Source organism: Dipodomys spectabilis, unplaced genomic scaffold, assembly GCF_019054845.1.
Source record: "Dipodomys spectabilis isolate Male_0828 unplaced genomic scaffold, ASM1905484v1 ptg000062l, whole genome shotgun sequence".
Lineage (NCBI taxonomy): Eukaryota > Metazoa > Chordata > Mammalia > Rodentia > Heteromyidae > Dipodomys > Dipodomys spectabilis.
In genome coordinates, this window is record NW_024870739.1 from 635,001 (window position 1) to 658,128 (window position 23,128).

The window sequence follows — 23,128 nt, forward strand, 5'->3', positions numbered from 1 at the left end:
CCCCTGGTTATTCTTTTTTTTGGTTGATTGTGGGGCTTGAACTCAGGGCCTGGGCACGGTCCCTGAGCCTCTCTGTGCTGAAGGCTAGTACTCTAACCACTTGAGCCACAGAGCCATTTCTGGCCTATTCTGTTTATGTAGTACTGAGGAATCAAACCCAGGGTTTCATGCATGCTAGGCAAGCACTCTATCAGTAAGCCACATTCCCAGCTCTCTTGTTATTCTTTTTTTTTAAATTTTATTTTATTGTAAAGATACTGTACAGAAGAGTTACAGTTACATGAGTAAGGCAATGAGTACGTTTCTTGTCATGCAAGCATTGTTACCCCTCGTTGTTCTCCCACTATCCCATCCTTCCCCCACCTTCCTCATTCATCCCCCCACCCTGGTTATTCTTGAGTATTACTCATTCAGATAAAATTGAGAATGAAGATACTAAGTTTTGTCTTTCTTCTCAAAAGTAGCTGTCATGGAAGAACTCAATGGTAGAGCCTATGTGTAGCATGCTCCAAGGCCCTAGGTTTCAGTGTGTTAAAAGGAAAAAAAAAATCTCATGTAAGGAGAACATACACTTTTAACATTGTTATAGTTAAGTGAATACATTAGCTTAAACACATTAATTACATTATCAAATCCTTCTAATTTTTTTTTTTGTTTGTTTATCATGGGGCTTGAACTCTGGGCCTGGGCCCTGTCCCTGAACTCAAGACTAGCTCAAGACTAGTGCTCTACCACTTGAGCCACAGCGCCACTCCCAGTTTTCTGGTGGTTAATTGGAAATCAGATTCTCATGGACTTTCCTGCCCTGGCTGGCTTTGAGCTGCAATCCTCAGATCTCAGCCTCTTGAGTAGCTAGAGCCACCAGAACCCAGCCCTTCTAATTCTTTTAAAGGTGGTATTACTAATACTTCACTGTTGAGGAAGGAAGTGTTTGGCAGCTTGCTTAGGATTTAGGTTTCTATCACTGTTTTCTTTTTACCGCTTATAATTCCCTGTTACTACAAACATATGCTAATTCAAAAATAAACAAGAAAAAAACATGGGCAAAATTAAAACAAAGCCCTAATTTTATTTTGATTTATAAATATATAAATTTGACTTATAGGGGCTGGGAAGGTGGCTCAGTGGTAGAGTGCTAGCCTTACATGCATGAGGCCCTGGGTTCGATTCCTCAGTACCACATAAGCAGAAAAAGCCGGAAGTGATGCTGTGGCTCCAGTGGTAGGGTGCTAGCCCTGAGCTGAAGAGCTGAGGGACAGTGTCCAGGCCCAGAGTTCAGGCCCCATGACTGACAAAAAAAACCCAAAAAACAAAAAGAGGGTAAGGGGCACACAGAAATGGAGGGACAAAGGGATAAAGCAGTGGTACTCACTAGATACAATGTTGAAAATGAAGTGTATAACTTGTGGGTGGAGATGGGAAGGAAACACTAGGAGAGAGTGAGGGAAGGGATGATTTTTTCTAAAAAATGTACTCTATGGATGACTTAGGTAACTTGCAACCCCTTTGTACACCACACTTATAATCACAATAACAATTAAAAAAAAACCTTCTGGGACAGTACCTATAGGCCCTGATTGCAAGCTCTAGGACTGGCAAAAAACAAAAAACAAAAAAAAAAAATTGACTTATATAAATTCTCACTATTAGTAAATAACAATAGGAACCACCCTTGGACATTAATCTCTCATTTCATCTTTGGTTATTTTTTAGATGGTTCTGAATCAAATGTATGAGGTTTTGATGAACATTGGTAAGTTGCTGCCTAGAAACTAGTTCTAGTTTACATTTCTACCATTAGTGTTGATGGTTAGCCTCCCCCTCCACCTTATCAGCATTCAGTATGGATTTAGAATTTTCTTACCAATAGAATAGGAAAAAAAGGTCATGGTATTGGTATTTGAAGTTGCACTTTTGGTGTAATTGGCCTTAAACATATTAGCCATTTGTTTTCTTTCTTTATGCATTGCCTCTCTATATCCTTTGTCTTTTTTATTAATTCATAAATTCTGTAGCTTAATATGTCTTTTATTTCTTACAAAATTCTTTCAAGTTTGTCCTTTGTCATTCTTTCAATGCTGTGGATTAAGACCAGGGCCTTGTGTATACTGGATAAGTACTCTACCTCTGAGCTGTGTCCTCAGTCCCATCTTGTGTCTTGATTTAGCTTTTAGGGTAATTTTCACAGGGGGAGATAGAAGATTGGTCATGCTTTGACACTTTTAAATAGTGGCCATTTTTTTAGTGTTATTTTTATTCTTAAGTTGTTCTGTGTGAGCTGTTTGTTGTCAGGCTTACATCTTATGTACTTGTTATTAATTTTCTTTCTCCAACTGGTTATTTTATAATTTTAGATATAATTTAATATTGCCTATTATAAACTTATAAAACTTTTTTTGGGGGGGGGTCAGTCGTGGGGCTTGAACTCTGTTTTTGTTTTGTTTTGTTTTGTTTTTGGGTCTGGTCGTGGGCCTGAACTCTGGGCCTGGGCGCTGTCCCTCAGCTCTTCAGCTCAAGGCTAACGCTCTACTACGTGAGCCACAGCGCCACTCCCAGCTTTTTTCTTTTTGCTTGTGGTGCTGAGGAATTGAACCCAGGGCTTCATGCATGCAAGGCAAGCGCTCTACCACTGAGCCACCTTCCCAGCCCGGGGCTTGAACTCTGGGCTTAGGTGCTGTTCCTCAGCTCTTCAAGGCTAGTGCTCTACAACTTGAGCCACAGTGCCATTTCTGGTTTTTTTTTCTGGTGGTTCATTGGAGATAAGAGTCTCATGGACTTTCCTGACCTGGCTGGCTTTGAACTGTAATCCTCCTGAGTAGCTAGAATCCTAGCTACTCAGACATGAGCCACTGGTGCCTGGGTTTTTTTGTTTTTTGTTTTGGTATCATTTCTGGGATAGCCTGAGCTTTTTTTGTTCAAGACTAGCACTGTGCGAGGCGCCGGTGGCTCATGCCTGTAATCCTAGCTACCCGGAAAGCTGAGATCTGAGGATCGTGGTTCAAAGCCAGCCCAGGCAGGAAAGTCCTTGAGACTCTTATCTCCAATAAATCACTAGGAAACCGGAAGTGCCACTGTGGCTCAAGAGGTAGAGTGCTAGCCTTGAGCTGAAGGCGCAGGGACAGCGCCCAAGCCCCAGAGTTCAAGCCCCATGACCAACAACAACAAAAAGTCTAGCACTGTACCATTTGAGCCATGCCTTCACCTTTGCCTTTTTGGTGGTTAATTGGAGATAAGAATCTCATGGACTTTCCTACAGAGGCTGGCATCCTCAGCTTCATGAATAGCTAGTATTATAGGTGTGAGCCTAGCTATTAACTTCTTTTTTTTTTTTTCCCCCGGTGCTATCTACCCTCTAATCTGACATTGTCTATATATTGGGTTTTCAGCAATTTCAGATTATAATTGGCTTCTTTTGGTGCTCTGTCACATTTTGAAAAAGATAACTTTTTATTGTGAGGGGCTGTTCAGGACATTGTAAGGTGTTTTGTGGCATCCCTATCTGGGCTCTACCCACTGAAGCCAAGCATCTTTCTTGTGAAACAAAAAATGTCTTCACATATTGCCATATATTCCTTGGTGATCAGAACCAGCAGTTGACCACCATTAAAATGCTTTTGAATGCTGTATCATTCTAATTATTTTATATGTAAAACTTAAGTGAAACCTAATAGTATGCTGTTCTTAATGTAGAGAAAAACCTATTTTCCTCTAATCTAATAACATATTAGTAATTAGTAGAAGAAAATATGCCATTTATAACTAAGCAATTTGTATTTCAACATGTAAATGAACTGTGACTACCTTAAAAATAGAGATAACTCCAGGAGATGGTTTCAACTTGTTTATAAATCTTGTTCCTATGCTACATGACTCTTCTCTATTAAGTATGGTTTGGATTTAGGCAACTCTGCCATTTGTTAGTTAGCTGTGTAACAATAATCACAGAATTTCTGCTTTAGAAAAAATTGAGTGTATAAAGTTGCTCTTCTGATTCTGTAATTATAAGTATATGGATTATTATTACTAATTATTATTGTTATTAGTTTATTTTTTGAGACAGGGTCCTGCTGTGTAGGCAAGCTGTGTTTTCGTGCTTTAGCCTTAAGTTCTAGGGTCATAGCTGAGTACCACTATACATGGCTTTAGAGCTATGGGTGGATTATTTAATCATTACTAAAATTTTGGAAGCTAGTTCTATAGGTAGAGCAGTGGAACCAGCCTATAAGTGGTAGAGCTGGGATTTAAATTCCTATTTAATTCTGGAGCCTGTTTTCTCAACAATTATTCTGCACTGCTTCTAATGAATACCTGATTAAAACATGGTAATACTTAATTTTTAGTTTTGATTATTATCCATTTCATTTTTTTGTAGCTTAATATTCTGGGTTTTTTTGGCCGGTCATGGGGCCTGAACTCTGGGTCTGGGCGCTGTCCCTCAGCTCTTCAGCTCAAGGCTAGTGCTCTACCACTGGAGCCACAGCGCCACTTCCGGCTTTTTCTGTTTATGTAGTGCTGAGGAATCGAACGCAGGGTCTCATGCTTGCAAGGCATGAACTCTACCGCTGAGCTACCTTCCCAGCCCTTTGTAGCTTAATATTCTGTCCTTGAAACTTTCACTTGTTGGTTCCTCCTTTCCTTAGGCATTCAGTTAATTTACCTATATGTACATAGAATAGCTATTTATCTAACTTCTTTATGTATAAGCCTCTTTATATATAAGCCTCATTTCTAAAAAAATCATAATAATGCATACAACTCTTGAAATAAAATAAAACCTTTGTGTTTTATTTGTTTATGATACTTTTGTGTGGATGTGTGCTGGTTCTGGGGCTTGAATTTGGGCCAGAGCTCTTTCCTTTAGCTTTTTTAATTAAGGGTGGCACTCTACCACTAGAAACACACCTCTACTTCAGCTTTTTGGTGGTTAATTGGAAATATGAACCTCATGAACTTTTCTGTCTGTGATGGCTTTGAACCTCAATCCTCAGAGTTCAGTCTCCTGTATAAACTAGGATTACATTTTTGATGAGTAATTCCAGGTATAGAATTAGAGAGATGAAGAAATAATTTTTATTCATTAAAGGACTGTGTTTATGAGGAGTTTGATTCATTTTACTTATTTATGTTTTGAGACAGAGTCTAAGTAGCCCAGGCTTGCCTGGAACTTTATGTAGCCTGGGCTTGCCTTGAACTTGTGATTCTTTTTTCTCTTCCTCCTGAGTGCTGTGATTGTAGGCATTAGTAGTTGCAGTCATCCCAGTTTGCATGTTGTTTACTATGAAATTAGCAAATGCTTATTGAACTCCTGCACTGGCTCCTGTAGTTCTAGTTGTTAGAAATGTAGTAATGAGCAAGATACATAATAAGGCCTCTAGGGCTGGGAAGGTGGCTCAGTGGTAGAGCGCTTGCCTTGCATGCCTGAGGCCCTGGGTTTGATTCCTCAGCACCACATAAGCAAAAAGAAAAAAGCCGGAAGTGATGCTGTGGCTCAAGTGGTAGAGCGCTAGCCTTGAGCTGAAGAGCTGAGAGGGACAGCGCCCAGGCCCAGAGTTCAGGCTCCATGACCGGACCGCCCCCCCCCCCCCCCCAAAAAAAAAGGCCTCTATTTCACTGAGCATGTATTCTAGTAAAGAACCATATTTAGATACTTAAAGAAATAAGCTTGGAGGCTGGGAAGGTGGCTCAGTGGTAGAGTGTTCACCTAGCATGCATGAGGCCCTGGGTTCAATTCCCCAGCACCACATACACAGAAAAAAAATAATAAAATTATTAAAAAAAAAAAAAAGAAATAAGCTTGGAGAGTGATTGAAAAATTACTTTGAGAATAGTAAAATTGGCCTGATTAAGAATTTGTTATCACCAAGCTCTAAATTAATTATTCTTGTAATTTCTTAAAAGAGAGTTTCAATATGTAGCTCAGGCTGACCTTGAACTTCTCCTGTCTCAGTGTACTGAATGATGGGATTTCAGACCTGTGCCTCCATGCCTGGCTTATTCTTGTAGGTTTTTTGTTTTTTCTTTGGTTGGTCATGGGGCTTGATATCTGGACCTGGGCGTGTCTCTGAGCTCTTCAGGTCAAGGCAAGTGCTCTGCCACTTGAGCCACAGTGCCAGTTCAGGTTTTCTGATGGTTAATTGGAGTTAAGAGTCTCATGGACTTTCCTGCCCTGGCTGGCTTTGAACTGGGATCCTCAAATCTCCTAAGTAGGTAGGATTACAGATGTGAGCTACCAGCACCTGGCTTTCTTGTAGTTTAAAAGTCAGATTGCTATAAGGCTGATTAAGAAACAGTTTTCAGGCTAAGCATTGTGTCTCAGGCCTGTAAATCCCAGCTACAAAGGAGATAGAGATCAGAAAGATTTCAGTTTGAGGACAGCCCAGCAAAAAGTGAGACCCCATCTTAACAGTCAAGCCAGGAATAGTGTTCCACTTTGTAAGCCTAGCTATGTAGGAGGTATTAACAGATTTGAGATTGGTTCCAGGCAAAGGCTGGAGGTAGTTGAAAAATAAAGCATAAAGTGCTGGGAGTGTGGCTCAAGTAGTTAGAGCATCTGACCTAGCAAACATGAGACCCAGAGTTTGAACCTCAGTAGTATTTAAAAAAGGAATTTGATACATTAAAATTAACCAATTTTAATCTTACAGACTCATGATTTCTCACATTCAATTCTGTAACAATCCCCCCTAATGTGTCCTGGAACTCTTATTCCCTGCAACTTTTACTTTCCTGTCCCTTTCCTCTTAATCCTCTTCTTACACTTCCAGAGAAGGGCTTTTGTTTACTGTTTGCCTCTGTAGCTTTGCTTTTTCTAGAATTTCATTTAAGTGGAATCATAGCATAGCTCTTGAGATTTAGCCATGCTGTAATTGCTGAATAATATTCTGTTGTATTGGTTATATCCATATTTGTCCATTTATGGTGGGCATTTGGGTTATTTTCAGCATTTGTTTCAAGTAATGGTTCTGTGAGCATTTCTGTATAAATCTGGCAGGACTGAGAGGTTGTATAAGTGCATGTTTGTCTTCCAAAGTGTTCCATTTTACATTAACCTCATCGGTTTTACCAACATGTATTATCTATCACTTAATAATAGCCCTGCTAGGGTATGTGTACATGTAATGGCATCTCATTGTGGATTTAGTTTGTTTTCTCAAATGTATTCTCAAACATTTTCATCTGCCTATTTGACATATATTTTCTGTGAAGAATGATGAAATATTTTGTCTTTACTTTTAATTGATTGATTGCTGATGCCCAATGCCTGTGATCCCAGTTTCATTCAAGGCTGAAGCAGGAGAATTGCTTGATCCCAGGAGTTCAAGGTCAGCCTAGGTAACATAGTAAAACCCTGTCTCAAAAAATGAAATTATAGCTGTGTACTAGTGACTTATGTCAGTACTCCTAAGCTTCTCAGGAGATTGAGATCTGAGGATTGAGGTTTGATGTCATCCAGGGCAGAAAAGTCAATGAAATTCTTATTCTTCCCCTGCAAAACAAACAAAGAATCCAAAAAACAAAACCTCCACATGTGGAGATGTGGCTCAGTGGTAAAACGCTAACCTTGAGCAGAAAATCCCAGCAAGAGCTCTAGGTCCTGAGTTTAGGTCCTAGAACCAGCACACAACACAAAAAATTTAAATTATTAAAAAAATATATATACTATCCCTTATCAGATGTTTCCAAGTATTTGCTCCTAGTCTCTTAGTTTTAATTTCTTTTTTTTTTTAAGTTACCAACTCTTTGTTGAACCTTCTATTTATTATAGTGCTAGAGAATGATTTAAAAGAAGCAGACATGATGCAGTATCAGGAAGTAATATGTGATGTCCCCAAAGAGATGCCCAGGTTGAAATACAAGGTACTGTTTTTTTGTTTCTGGTTTGTGTGTGTGTGTGTGTGTGTATGTATATGTGTGTGTGTGTGTGTGTGTGTGTGTGTGTGTGTGTGTGTGTGTGTGTTGGTCATGGGTCCTGAACTCTCTGGGCCTGGGCACTGTCCCTCAGCTCTTCAGCTGTAAGCCTAGCACTCCACCACTTGAGTTGCAGCTCCACATCTGGCTTTTTCTGCTTATGTAGTACTGAGGAATGGAACCCAGGGCCTCATGCATGCAAGGCAAGCACTCTATCACTGAGCCATCTTCCCAGCCCCAAGGTACTGTTTTTTTATTTTTTTAAGGATAACTCTTCACTGGATGACTATGTGATAGCTTACATGAAAAACCACTTCACACATAGGGAAACTATGGCTTAGCAATGTTGAGTTGTCTAAAATCAATCTGTTAAATGGTGGAGACAAGGGTCTGAATGCAGATGGATTCAGCTATTCTGCTGCAATGTGGTCATTTGAGGTTTTCAGTATCATAGTTGAGCAGGTTGTTGACTAATGAGTTGTGTAGCTAAAGAGCAATTGGTATGGAAATACAGGCTGCCATTCACTTGACAATCTTCTATAGATGGGACAAAGTGTACAGAGGGACTAGGGTAGCCATCGGTATTTTTCAGAAACTGCCTTTGTACTATTTTGAAGTTCTACTTTATCCTTTAAGTTTTAATTTCCTTAACAGTACGTATATGCCCGTATGTGTGTGTGTATGTATGTGTAGGTTTTGTTTTTGAAGAGCAAAAGCTCTTTTGATGAAATCCAATTTGTTAAATATTTTATGCTCTATGTATCTTGTCCATGAAATTTGCTTATCCAAGTTCATAATTAAAAGTTCTTTTTTTGTTGTTGTTGGTTGTTGTTGTTGGTCATGGGGCTTGAACTCTGGACCTGAGCACTGTCCCTCAGCTCTTCAGCTCAAGGCTAGCACTCTACCACTTGAGCTACAGCGCCACTTCCAGTTTTTACTGTGAATAATTGGAATAAGAGTCTCACAGACTTTCCTGCCCAGGCAGGCTGGCTTTGAACCCATATCCTCAGATCTCAGCCTCCTAAGTAGCTAGGATTACAAGCCTGAGTCACTGGTGCCTGGCTTTGATGTATTTTTTCATATGGTGTGAGGTACAGATGAGATTCTTACCCCCCCCACCCCCGTTTTTCCTTCTCTTTCCTTTTGATATGTTGATGTCCCAGCACCCTGAGTTGAAAATGCCATTCTTCCCATAGAATTATCTAGATTCAACTTACCAAGAATCACTTAAACATTTGTGCAAATATTTTATGTCTATTGAGATATGCCTTGTATTTTCCTGTACTATCTTGATAATCTTTATAAGTTTTGGACTTAGATGTTTGTAGTCTTCCAACTTCACCTTTTAAAATGTTTTAGCTGTTTTAAATTTACATTGTAATTAATATACATTTTAGAATCAGCTTGTCATTTTCTACAAAAAAAATGCTGGATTTTTTTTTTTTTTTTTGGCAATACCTGATTTGACCTCAGACCTATACATTTTTTTTTAATAGTTCACATTGTACCCACTCCTTGTGTGTTATGTTTTTGTTTTTTAAGAGACAGTCTTTCTCCATGGCTGGCTTTGAACTCCTGGGCTCAAGTGATCCTTTTGTCTCAGTCTCACGAGTAGCAGGGATGATACTACAATGCCTGGCAAAGGGTTTCATTTAAGAATCTAGTGATGCGGACTGGGAAGGTGGCTCAGTGGTAGAGTACTTGCATTGCATGCATGAGGCCCTGGGTTCCATTTCTCAGTACCACATAAGCAGAAAAAGCCGGATGTGGAGCTCTGACTCAAGTGGTAGAGTGCTAGGCTTACAGCTGAAGAGCTGAGGGACAGTGCCTAGGCCCAGAGTTCAGGACCCACGACTGACCAAAAAAAAAAATTAGTAACACAAAAGTGAAGACTGCTAAATTTTAGCTGTTCAGATTCTTTTTTTTCACTGGAGTTATATTCTGTTGCTTGAAATAGTTATTTTCTTGAATCTTGAAAAAAAAATTTAAACAAGATTTTGGTTGAAAATTGGACAACTTTTATGTCTTATCAAATTTAATTTTCTTTTTTTTTGAAGAATATTTTAAAGTTATTGCATTTTTCGTTTATTCACATTGATATTTGAGAAAATGAAGCTGGATGTGGTAGTACAAGTCTGTATCTCTCTGCATTTGGAAAGTGAGATCAGAAGGATAGAGAATTTGAGGCCAGCTTGGGCTATGTAGCAAGACCTTGTCTCAAGAAACAAAAAGTGAAAAACCTTACCAAAGCAAAAACAAAATACTGAAGAATTATTGGATTCTTCATTTATTTATGATTTTCCCCAGTTTTTGTATTCCTGTTACTTAATTCAGATGTTTTGAGTAAGTGATAATGTCAAGCATTAAAAGTAGCTCTTAGTTGTGGAGCACCCTTGGCTCAAGCCTGTAATCCTAGCTACACAGGAGGCTGAGATCTGAAGATCTTGGTTTAAAGCCAGTCCTGGCAGGAAAGTCTGTGAAACTCTTTTTTTTAAAATTTATTTTCATTATTTATTATATTTTTTTGGAGGGGTCCTGTCATGGGGCCTGAACTCTGGGCCTGGGCGCTGTCCCTCAGCTCTTCAGCTCAAGGCTAGCACTCTACCACTTGAGCCACAGCGCCACTTCCGGCTTTTTTCTTTTTGCTTATGTGGTGCTGAGGAATCGAACCCAGGGCCTCATGCATGCAAGGCAAGTGCTCTACCACTGAGCCACCTTCCCAGCCCCTCTGTGAGATTCTTATCTCCAATTAACCACCAAAAAAACCCTACCAAAACTAGAAGTGGAGCTGATGCACAAGTGGTAGCAAGCCTTGAGCAAAAAAAAGCTAGAGCTGGGCACTGGTGGCTCATGCCTGTATCCTAGCTACTCAGGAGGCTGAGACCTGAGAATTGATGCTCAAAGCCAGACCGGGCAGGAAAATCTTGTGAAACCCTTATCTCCAATAAACCACCAGAAAACCATAAGTGGTGCTGTAGCTCAAGTGGTAGAGTGCTAACCTTGAGCTTAAGAGCAGAGGAAAAGCACTCAGGCCCAGTGTTCAAACCCCATAACTGACAAAAAAAAAAGGCTAGTTCTAGCATATACACAAACAAACAAAAAAAATAGACCTTAAATGACAACTTCTTTTTCTCATTACTCAATTGAATTAACAGGACATGGAATGTGTGAAATTTTTATGGAGTCTGGTCCATGGAAACTCTTAGTCCCTAAATTTAAAAGTTGAGTATTGTTGAAGGCAATCATTAACACTAATTAATTTGTCTGAGATGCTATTAAGATTTGTGATAATCGGAAAAAGTATGAGTTGTAGTCTAAATATGGAATTATGTTAGAATCACAAGGTTGAGAGAAGTTGTGTTCTGGTCTTTGTGGCTCTGTATAAAGTCACTTAATTACTTTACTATTTATTTATTTATTTATTTATTGTCCAGTCGTGGGGCCTGAACTCTGGGCCTGGGCACTGTCCCTCAGCTCTTCAGCTCAAGGCTGACACTACCACTTGAGCCACAGCTCCACTTCCGGCTTTTTGTCTTTTTGCTTATGTGGTGCTGGGGAATCGAACCCAGGGCCTCATGCATGCAAGGCAAGCGCTCTGCCACTGAGCCACCTTCCCAGCCCTACTCTTTGTTTATTAAATACTGCTATTTAAATAACAACAGCTAACATGCCTATATGTAAATCAATAACTAATATTTATTGATTTTTTTCTGTATGACACACTGAATAATTTTTACTTGAGTTATTAGACAATCCTTGTGAACTATTAATCATCATTAGACCAATACAGCATTTTTATGATGAGCTATTTTTAGCCTGATTGAGTTGTGTTGCTAATGTTTTGTAGAACGTCTGTTTGTAAACATTTCTGCTGTCTATTTAAGTTGATTTTTCTAACTATCACAGTCAAGGCATTTAATTTTTTTTCTGTATTGTAAAATTGCAGTATGTTTGAAGTAAGAGGATGTAAGTTTGATGACAGTCTGGGCTACAGGAGTTGGATGCCAGCCTGGACTTTGTCTCACAATACCTTATCTCCTCATTAAATAATTATAAAGCTGGGTGCCAGTGGCTTGCCTGTAATCCTAGCTACTCAGGAGGCTGACATCTGAGGATCACCATTTGAAGCCAGCCCAAAAAAGAAAGTCTGTGAGACTTTTATCTCCAATTAGTCACAAAATCTAGATGTAGAGCTGTGGCTCAAGTGGTAGAGCACAAGCCTTGAGTGAAAAAGCTCAGAGGAAGCTAGAGCTAGTCAGATTTGAGTGTGCACTGGGTCTGAATGTGGGTCAGAGCAAGGCTTCAATTTTAAAGTCTGCATTTTTGTTTTTGTTGATTCAATAGCATCATTATAAACAGAAATATAATGTTGAGTGGCATAAGCATTTTGTTTGTGCCTGGGTGTGTTTTGGTTGGGAGGTAAGGGAGAGAATGGGGATGATGCAGTTGTTAGGGAAAAAATAAGAACAGAGGGTATTTTTTTCACTGTATTTATTTGAGATTGATAGACACATTGTTTTTATAATTAACTTTTTTTTTTCTTTCTGTTCTGGTGATTTGAACCTCTGGCTTTATGCATGTTCATAAAGCTATATCATACCCAGCCAACAATAACATGCTTTGCAGTACATGGACATTGTGGAGTGGCTGTCTCTTTTTGTGATTCCTTGAGTACTTCCTTTTGCAGTAATCAATAGGTATCAGTAATATAAGTGTTGGTAGGAGAGCTATTTATTTAGCAATTCAGGTGTAACAATAAAAATACCAGCAGAAATAGAGCCCAGAAAACAGTTTGCACTTGTGATTTTTAGTTTTTATTTTATTTAATTTTATTTTTTGGGTCTGGTCGTGGGGCCTGAACTCTGGGCCTGGACACTGTCCCCCAGCTCTTCAGCTGAAGGCTAGTGCTCTACCACTTGAGCCACAGCGCCACTTCTGGCTTTTTTCTTTTTGCTTATGTGGTGCTGAGGAATCAAACCCAGGGTCTCAGGTATGCAAGGCTAGTGCTCTACTACTGAGCCACCTTCCCAGCCCTGTGATTTTTATTTTTTATGATTAACATTCCTTAATTGTACAAAGTTTCCAAACATGCATATAATGTATTTTAATCATAAGCACCCTATTTCCCTCCTCCCCTCTACTCCTTCGTGGGGCTTGAACTCTGGGCTGGGCAGTGTTCCTGAGCATTTCAGCTCAAGGCAAGCACTCTACCACTTGCCAATTTTCTGGTGGTATTTTTTTGCCAATCCTGGGGCTTGAACTCAGGGTCTTGGCACTGACCCTGAGCTTCTTTGCTCAAGGCTAGCACTTGAGCCACAGTGCCACTTCTGGCCTTTTCTGTTTATGTGGTATTGAGGAATCGAACCCAGGGCTTCATGTGTGTGAGGCAAGCACTCTACCACTAAGCCACATTCCCAGCCTCCCTAGTAGTTAATTGGATATAAGAATCTCATGGACTTTACTGCCCAGGATGGCTTTTAACCGTGATACTCAGATCTCAGCCTTCTGAGTAACCAGGATTGTAGGCGTGAGCCACCAGTGCCCAGCCTTCCTTTCTTTTTGGTGGCACTGGAGGTTGAACCCAGGGCCTCATGCTTGCTCAGTTTGTTTGATTGAATGGTTGGCTGGTACTCTACCACTTGAATTGCACCTCCAGCCAAGTGTTTTTGCTTGTTATTTTGGAGCTATTGTCTTGTATGAACTTTTCTGCCTGGCTGGCTTTAAACTGTAGTCCTCCAGATCTCAGTCTCCTGAGTAACTAGAGCTATAGCCACTTGCACCTGTCTACACTGGTTATTTTATTTCTTTTTATTTTCTTTTTTTTTTTTTGAGTCCGGTCGTGGGGCCTGAACTCTGTCCCTCAGCTCTTCAGCTCAAGGCTAGCACTCTACCACTTGAGCCACAGCGCCACTTCCGGCTTTTTTCTTTTTGCTTATGTGGTGCTGAGGAATCGAACCAAGGGCCTCATGCATGCAAGGCAAGCACTCTACCACTGAGCCACCTTCCCAGCCCCTACACTGGTTATTTTTGAGTCAGGGTTTTGCTATTTTGTCTGGTTGTGTATCTGAGGGGATGTTTATTTAGCCTTCCCATCGTAGCTAGGAGAACAGGCTTGTGCCACTGTGCCCAATTCTTGGATGAGGAAGGGGTCAATTCTGTCAGGGCTTGGCTCAAATCATGATCTTCCCCATCTCAGCCTCCCAACTAACTATGATTACAAGCATGACTGGCACTGGTTTTTATTCTTTTCTATCCCTCCTTCCCCCTTCCATATACCTAATAGTCAGCTGTTTTACCATCAAGTTTGAATTTCCCTTCCATACCTTCCACATGTGAGAAAACATGTTTTGTTTTTATTTTTTGTCAGTTGTGGAGCTTGAACTCTGGGCTGAGGTGCTATCCCTGGGTACTGTCCCTTTTTGCTCATGGCTAGCACTCTACCACTTGAGTCACAGCTCAACTTCTGGCTTTATCTGTGATTAATTGGAGTTAAGATTCTCATGGACTTTGCTGCCTGGGCTGACTTTGAACTGCGATCCTCAGATCTCAGCTAGGATGACAGGTGTGAGCACCTGGTACCCAGTAATAAACATGTCCTTTTGAGACTATTCTATTTTACTTAACATGATGATCTTATTTCATTTGTTTTCTGCAAATGATGTAATTTCATTACTGTTATTATTGTGGGGTGTGTGTGTGTGTATGTGTGCACACGCACATGTGCTGGGATTGGGGCTTGAACTCAGGGCCTGGGTGCTGGGCCTTAGCCCTCTTTGCTAAGGCTGGCATTCTACTACTTGAGCCACAGTTTCACTTCCAGCTTTTGATGGTTAACTGGAAATAATAATCTCACAGACTTTTCTTCCTAAAGTGGCTTTGGACCAGGATCCTCAGATCTCAGCCTTCTGAGTAGATAGAATTACAGGTGTGAGCCACTTGTGTAGCCTAATTTTATAGTTATATAAAGGCTGAATAAAACTCTACTGTGTATATATACAACATTTTCTTTAAATCTGTTCATCCACTGAAGTAGTTGGGCTGCTTCCACAACACAGATGTTGTGAAAAGTGCTGAAGTAAATGTGAGTGTGCACGTGTCTCTGTTGTGTGCTGACCTAGATTCCTTCATGTATGTAGCCAGAGTGGTATAGCTGAATCATAGGAAAATTCTGTTTTTAAATTTTTTGAGCAAACGATGCTGATTTCCATAGTAGTTGGCCAAATGTATACCAACAGGGGCTGGGAAGGTGGCTCTAGTAGAGTGCTTGCCTCGTATGCATGAGGCCCTGGGTTTGATTCCTCAGCACCCACATAAGCAGAAAAAGCCAGAAGTGGCTCAAGTGGTAGAGCGCTAGCCTTGAGCTGAAGAGCTGAGGGACAGTGCCCAGGCCCAGAGTTCAGGCCCCACGACCGGCCTAAAAAACCAAAAATGTATACCAACAGTACATAAGGGTTCCTTTTCACACACCCTCCCCATCTTCCTCAAAATTGCCTTTTTTCTCCCTTGATGATAGTATTCTAGAGTTGAGGTGAAATCTCATCGTGGTGATTGGTCCTTCTATCCTTCCTCCCTCCCTCCCCCATCTCTCTTCTTGTCTTTCTGTCTCTCTCCCTGTTTCTCCCTCCCTCCCTCTCTCCCTCTGTCTCTCTGTCTCTCTTCATGCTGATACTAGAATTGAACTCAGGACCTCAAGTTTTCACTTGGCTTTCTCTCATGGCTGGTGCTCTGCCACTTGATCTATGCCTATGGTTGTGGCCTTTTTAATTGGAGATAAGAATTTGTTATATTTGCCTGGGTTGGCTTTGAAACATGATCCCCAGATCATAGCCTCCTAAATAGCTAGGATTATAGATGTGAGCCATTGGCATCAATGTAGTAGGTTTTTGTTTGTTTGTTTGTTTTTGGGTTGTGGGGCTTGAACACTGGGCAAGGACACTGACCCTGAGCTCTTCAGCTCAAGGCAAGTGCTCTACCACTTGAGCTACTTCGTCACTTCCCGTTAATTGGAGATAAGAGTCTCATGGACTTTCCTACCTGGGTTTGCTTTGCAATCCTCAGATCTCACTCTTCTGAGTAGCTAGGGTTACAGGTTTGAGCCACTGGTGCCCAGCTTTGTGTATTATCTTAATGAAGTGTCTTGCCTTGTTTTAAACTTAGAATTTGCTAGAATAGATTGGAATTTTTAGAGTATCTATTGGCTTTATTTTTGTAACTTAATTTATAAACAAAAATTTAAACTAGTGTATATATTTTTTTTTAGTTTCTCTTCAGCAACGAGTAGCAGAATTGGAAAAAATTAATGCAGAATTTTTACGTGCACAACAGCAGCTTGAGCAAGAATTTAATCAAAAAAGAGCAAAATTTAAGGAACTGTATTTGGCTAAAGAGGGTAAGTTTATAATTTGCTCCTTAACCTCCATGCTATAACTGTTCTAAAATGTTTAGTATTTTGGTAGTGTCATGTTAATTTTATCACTGAATAAACCTTGGTTTTATATATTTTTATAATGTGTGGTGGCAGAATACTATTTAGAAGCTAGAGTTATCAGTGGAATTGAAAAGCTAGTTGAAAATGCATATTTTGACTTCTCCTTTTTTACTGTTAAGTGCTGATTAAGTGCTGACAGTTAATTATACTGTTCTGAATAGTTCTTAGACATGAGGCTTTCAGCACTGGAGATACAGTCCTGAGCAAACCGGGATTGATGATACTCTAATAGTAGATTTAGCTATGATATGTTAAACTAACATTTGGTAGAATTAATTCAACAAATGTTTAGTTATTTAGTAAATACTTAAGTCCTTACTGTGAAGCAGAAATTGTATTTAGGTGCTGAGTAGACAAAGGAGCAATATTCAGTGGTTCTTCAAGGTATAGAAATCATATGTAGGGCTGGGAAGGTGGCTCAGTAGTAGAGTGCTTGCCTTGTACCCATGAGGCCCTGGGTCGATTCCTCAGCACCACATAAGCAGAAAAAGCCAGAAGTGGCGCTGTGGCACAAGTGGTAGAGCGCTAGCCTGGAGTTGAAGAGCTGAAGGACAGCGCCCAGGCCCAGAGTTCAGGCCCCTCAACCGACAAAAAAGAAAAAAGAAATCAGATGTAGAACAATAAGCTATATTGAAATAAGCTTATATTGAACATAAGCTATTGAAAAGGAGAGCATACTTCCATCATAGGGGAAACAAAGGAGGAGGCAACAATGCTTAATATGTACTCATTACCTTGCTCATGTAATTGTAATCCCTCTGTACGGTATTTTCACAAAAAAGTTATTATTTAAAAAAAAGAAAAGTAAACTTTTTTTAAAAAATGGAAAGCATGTAAGGCAAACACATGAGTGAATATGATGGGGGATTTACTTTGGAGAATCATGGGAGATGTTTACATTTTGAGTATTGGCCTAGAATGATCTAGATATGGTTTCTATAGTCCTCTAGAGCCCAGGGCCATGTACATGTTGGGTAAGTAAAATACCACCGAGCTACTGTCTCTCTTTTAAAATTTGTTTCCACCATGGATGGATAAGGTACTGCAGTGGTATGCTATTGTCAGGATGTGATATAGTCTACATTTAATGTATATGGATAAGATCTTGGTGGTAGTGTTTCCTTTAAGTTCAAGTCTAATATGATACAAGTTAATGTCATGATTTTTTTCTTTTTATCTATACCAGGATCTCTAATAGCTGTATCATCCTCTCACAGCTTTTTTCCCTTCATTTTTTATTATCCAATAAATTGAAGTTACTCTTGTCCGAAGCCTATTTGATTTGCTTTTTGTATTTCTTTATTCAGAAATAAAATGATTGCATTTCCAATTTTTCTTGAGCTTAGCTGTCTTTTCTGTAAAATTCAGAAAAATATAACATCTCCTTTCTGATATCATTATCAATTGTAGTTTTAAAATTTCTAAATTGTATAGCTTACAAAATAGGTTACTAAATAAAACATACTTGGTTTGCCAGGTGCTGGTGGCTCATGCCTGTAATTCTGGCTACTCAGGAAGCTGGGATTTGAAGATTGCCCCTTGAAGCCAGTCCAGACTGGAGTCTATGAGATTCTTTTTTTTTTTTTTTTTTGGGGGGGGGGGGCGGTGGGTCCAGTCGTGGGACCTGAACTCTGGGCCTGGGCACTGTCCCTCAGCTCTTCAGCTCAAGGCTAGCGCTCTACCACTTGAGCTACATTGCCACTTCCGGCTTTTTTCTTTTTGCTTATGTGGTGCTGAGGAATCAAACCCAGGGCCTCATGCATGCAAGGCAAGCGCTCTACCACTGAGCCACCTTCCCAGCCCCTCTTTCTTTTTCTTTTTTTTTTTTTTTAAATGAGATTCTTATCTACAATTAACCACCAAAGAAACCAGAAGTGGAGCTGTGGCTCAAGGTTAGAGTACTGGCCTTGAGCACAAAAGCTTGAGACAGTGTCCAGGACTGGCACACAAAAAATAAACAAAAGTCATACTTAATATGGTAAAATTACCTTAGACATTCAGATCTAATAGGATCAATCTTTGCTGTACTGCTGTATCTTTTTTTTTTTTTTGACAGTTCGGGGGCTTGAACTCAGGGCCTGGGCACTGTCCCTGAGCTTCTTTTGCTCAAGGCTAGCATTCTACCACTTGATCCACAGTGCCACTTTCAGCTTTCTCTGCTTATGTGGTACTAAAGAATCGAATCCAGAGCTTCACGCATAGTAGGCAAGCACTCTACCACTAAGCCACATTCCCGGACCCTGTACTGTTTTATCTTTATTATCTGAAGTTCTCAATAAACTTAGCTTGTTAAAGATAGTAGTTGAGGTATCTTTTTACATAATTACAGAATTATATGATCCTTTTGAAGAGTTTTTAGTGTCATTCCTAAAGGCACTGCATGTTTTATGAGGTCAGTGATACTTAGTTTTTGTCTTGACTCCTTAACTACATCATAATAAAAAAGATTTCTTCTAAACACCATTTTATGTTACTGAACCTACTTAAAGTCTGAACCTACTAACTTATGATTGCACAGGTATTTACAGTATATAATGTGGTTCTGATGTGCTCAGCAGTCTTCGTTTTATCTTTCAACAAGCTAGGTCAAGGTAATCTTGAAAGTTTAAATACTGTTTTGTTTTGGATTTGACTTACTATTTTGTTCTGGTTTTGAGTTTTGGGCCTTACACTTAGGCAAGCACTCTTAACACTTGAACTATACTTCTAGTCCTCACTGTTGTAATAGTTGTATTTGTTACTTGTTTGGAGTTCTGTATAGCTGATAAATAAGCACAAACTAATGAAAATTGCTAATAAATGTTTTGAAGTTGACATTATTATGAGTTTTTTCTGGGCCAGCCTTGAACTGCAGTCTTCCTGATCTCTCCCTCTGTGGTAATTACAGTTATGAGTCACTGTGTCCATTTAAGTCCAATACTACTTGAGCCACATCCCTTTTGGCTTTAGTTATATTCTGGCCAGCCTGGAATCACCCATAGTCATCTTTGTTGTTGTTGTTGTTCATGGGGCTTGAACTCTTGGGCCTGGGCACTGTCCCTGAGCTCTTCAGCTCAAGGCTACTGCTCTACCACTTGAGCCACAGGGCCACTTCTGGTTTTCTGGTGGTTAATTGGAGATAAGGGTCTATGGACTTTCCTGCCTGGGCTGGCTTTGAACTACAATTCTCAGATCTCAGCCTCCTGAGTAGCTAGAATTATAAGCATGAACAACAAATGCCCAGCCATATAGTTGGGATGACAGGCACATTACAGTCACTATGTCCTGCTTTTACTGATTGATCTGGGATCTCACAAACTTTTTGCTTGGACTGACCTTGAACCATGTTTCTCCAATATCTGTCTACCATGTAGTTAGGGGTTATATATGTGAGCCATCCTGATGGCAATAGTTACGAATTTATGTATTTAGCAAAGTAACCTTGACATGTTGTCAAGGAAAAACTTGTGATAGAATCACAGGAGCAATAGATAAATACATACATAGGAGATGTTTAACAGTCTTTTTTTTTTTTTTTTGGTCCGTTCGTGGGGCCTGAACTCTGGGCCTGGGCGCTGTCCCTCAGCTCTTCAGCTCAAGGCTAGCGCTCTACCATTTGAGCCACAGCGCCACTTCCGGCTTTGCTTATGTGCTGCTGAGGAATCGAACCCAGGGCCTCATGCATGCAAGGCAAGCGTTCTACCACTGAGCCACCTTCCCAGCCCCATGTTTAACAGTCTTATCAATTGCTAGCTCAAGTACAAGCAAGATTGTCTGGCATGGTAGCACATTGCTGTAATCCCAGGTTATTTGGGAGACAGGCAGGATTGTGAGTTTGAGGCTAGCCTAAGTAAGGTAGCTTGACCCTCTCTCAAAACAAAACTAAAAAGCTAGGGTGGAAGTGGGATGGAAGTGCGCATAGCTCAAGTGTAGAGTGCTTGCCTAGCAAGTGCAAGGCCCTGGGTTCAGGGCCAAAAAAAAAAAAAAAAAAGCTGGGCACTGGTGATTCATCCCTGTAATCCTAGCTACTAAGGATCTGAGGGTCATGGTTCAAAGCAAGCCTGGTCAGGAGAGTCTGTGAGACTCTTGTTTTTGTTTTGTTGGTCATGGGGCTTGAACTCTGGGCCTGGGCGCTGTCCCTCAGCTCTTCAGCTCAAGGCGAGCGCTCTACCACTTGAGCTACAGCGCCACTTCCGGTTTTCTAGTGGTTTATTGGAGATAGGAGTCTCACGGTCTTTCCCGCTTGGGCTGGCTTTGAACCGCGATTCTCAGATCTCAGCCTCCTGAGTAGCTAGGATTACAGGCGTGAGCCACCGGCGCCCGGCTTCTGTGAGACTCTTATATCCAATTAACCACCAGAAAACTGGAAGTGGAACTGTGGTTCAAAATGCCAGAGCACTGACCTTGAGCAAAAAGAGCTCAGGGATGGTGCCCAGGCCCTGAGTTCAGTCAAGCCCCACAACTAACCGGAAAAAAAGAGTAAGAATTTGGTAGGGGGGGGGAGAGGCAGGGATGGGAAGGGGAAATTAAGGAGGAGGAGGCAACAATGCTTGATAAGAAATGTACTCATTACCTTGCTCATGTAATTGTAACCCCTCTGTATGGTATTTTCATAATAAAAAGAACTTATTAATTAAAAAAATTAAAATATGGGGCTGGGAAGGTGGCTCAGTGGTAGAGTGCTTGCCTTGCATGCCTGAGGCCCTGGGTTCGAGTCCTCAGCACCACATAAGCAAAAAGAAAAAAGCCGGAAGTGGCTCTGTGGCTCAAGTGGTAGAGCGCTAGCCTTGAGCTGAAGAGCTAAGGGACAGCGCCCAGGCCCAGAGTTCAGTCCCCACGACCGGAACCCCCCCCCAAAAAAAAAAAATTTAAAAAAAGTAAGAAAAAGATAATTGTGTTGAGTAATAGAATTTAAAATGTGGAATGCTGCTAAAAGTGAGCATTAACTTATAACTGTTAAAACATTTATTAAAATTATAAAGTGGAGGTATGGTGCAAGTGGCAGAGCACTATCCATCAGTGGAAAAGCCAAAAGATTGAAAATTAAATGACCTGAAGTATTCAACTGGAGAATCTGGAAAAAGATAAACTCTCAAAGCAGTGGAAAAAAAAACCAAATAAATTAATGAAATAATAGGAACAGTTAAGTTTAATAACATAAAAATGTTTTCTGTATGAAACCAAAACAAAGATAAAATACAAAGAGGTGTGTGTATGTTGGTCTTGAGGCTTGAACTCAGGGTTTTGGATTACAGGTGTGAGCCACCAGCACCTGTGGTTTCATTCTTTATGACTGGAACTCTATTGTGTATACATATCACATTTTCTTTTCCATTCATCTACTAATAAGCATCTAGACTGATTCTGTAACTTGGCAATTATGAATAATGCTGTGATAAACATGAATATGCAATTGTATCAGTTATATGTTGACTTTGATTCTTTCAGCTGTATACTTAGGAATGGATCATATAGCAGTTGTAATTTTTCCTTTTTTCCTCTCTACTCCCCTCTCCTTCTCTGCCCTCTGTGAGGCTAGTTATTGTCCTGATACCCAACTCCCTTCATCCCCCCCCCAAAAAAAAACATATTAATATTCTTTAGATGTAGAAATTCTGAAATCCTCAACAAGATGTAGAAAGAATTGTATACTGTCACCAGTGGGATTTACTGTAGAAATGCAGGAACACTTGGAAAAAAAAAAAAAACACAATGCATGATCCTAAAAAGTGTTCCATAGATCTTGAAAAAGTATTTCATGAAGTCCAATACCTTTAAACTAGGAATAGGATACTGTCATTCTGATAAAGACCATCTACAAAAACTCAAAGCTGAGGGGGATGGGAAGGTGGCTCAGTGGTAGAGCGCTTGCCTTGCATGCATGAGGCCCTGGGTTCCATTCCTTAGCACCACATAAGCAAAAAGAAAAAAGCCAGAAGTGGCACTGTGGCTTCAAGCGGTAGAGTGCTAGCCTTGAGCTGAAGAGCTGAGGGACAGTGCCCAGGCCCAGAGTTCCGGCCCCACGACTGGGCCCTCCCCCCCCCCCCAAAAAAAAAAAAAAACAAAAAACTCACAGCTGATACCACTCTTAAGGACTGAGAACTTTCCCTCTAAAATCTGAAAAAAGACAATGATGTCCTTATTTCTATTCAGTATTGGAATTAGTCAAAGGGTGAGGTGGGAGAAGGAAATGGAGAAGGAGAAATAAACAGAAGGAATCAGACTAGAAAGGAAGAATTTAGTAAAACTACTTAGTTTTTTTCTTTTTTTTTTTGGAGGTCCGGTCGTGGGGCCTGAACTCTGGGCCTGGGCGTTGTCCCTCAGCTCTTCAGCTCAAGGCTAGCACTCTACCACTTGAGCCACAGCATCAGTTCCGGCTTCTTTCTTTTTGCTTATGTGGTGCTGAGGAATCGAACCCAGGGCCTCATGCATGCAAGGCGAGCGCTCTACCACTGAGCCACCTTCCCAGCCCTACTTACTTTTCTAAAATGACATCATCCACTCATTCATTCTTTTATATGCGCATATGTATGTGAACCAGGGCTTGAACTCAAGATCCTTAGTTCACTTGACTTTCTTGCTTGGCTCCAGCTCTATTTCTACTGTTTATTTTATTTTTTATTTTGGTACGGTTGTGGGGCCTGAACTCTGGGCCTGGGCGCTGTCCCTCAGCTCTTCAGCTCAAGGCTTCTACTGTTTATTTTTGAGAGAGGATCTAGAAGTTTTTTCTTCCTGAACTGTGTGATACTTCTG

General features: G+C 40.5%; 1 protein-coding gene across 6 annotated transcripts in view; it reads left to right on the top strand.

The window, feature by feature from the left end:
* The window catches only part of Rabep1 (rabaptin, RAB GTPase binding effector protein 1), a 96,339-nt gene that overhangs the window by 15,494 nt on the left and 57,717 nt on the right, over nt 1–23,128 (top strand). For 5 of the 6 annotated variants that reach the window (XM_042680638.1, XM_042680637.1, XM_042680639.1 and 2 more), the window contains exon 2: nt 16,169–16,297. In XM_042680638.1, the coding sequence (XP_042536572.1) occupies nt 16,169–16,297 (129 nt within the window). Of the gene's footprint in view, nt 1–7,765; nt 7,858–16,168; nt 16,298–23,128 lie in introns of all 6 variants that reach the window. The other variant, XM_042680640.1, reaches the window with a different exon arrangement.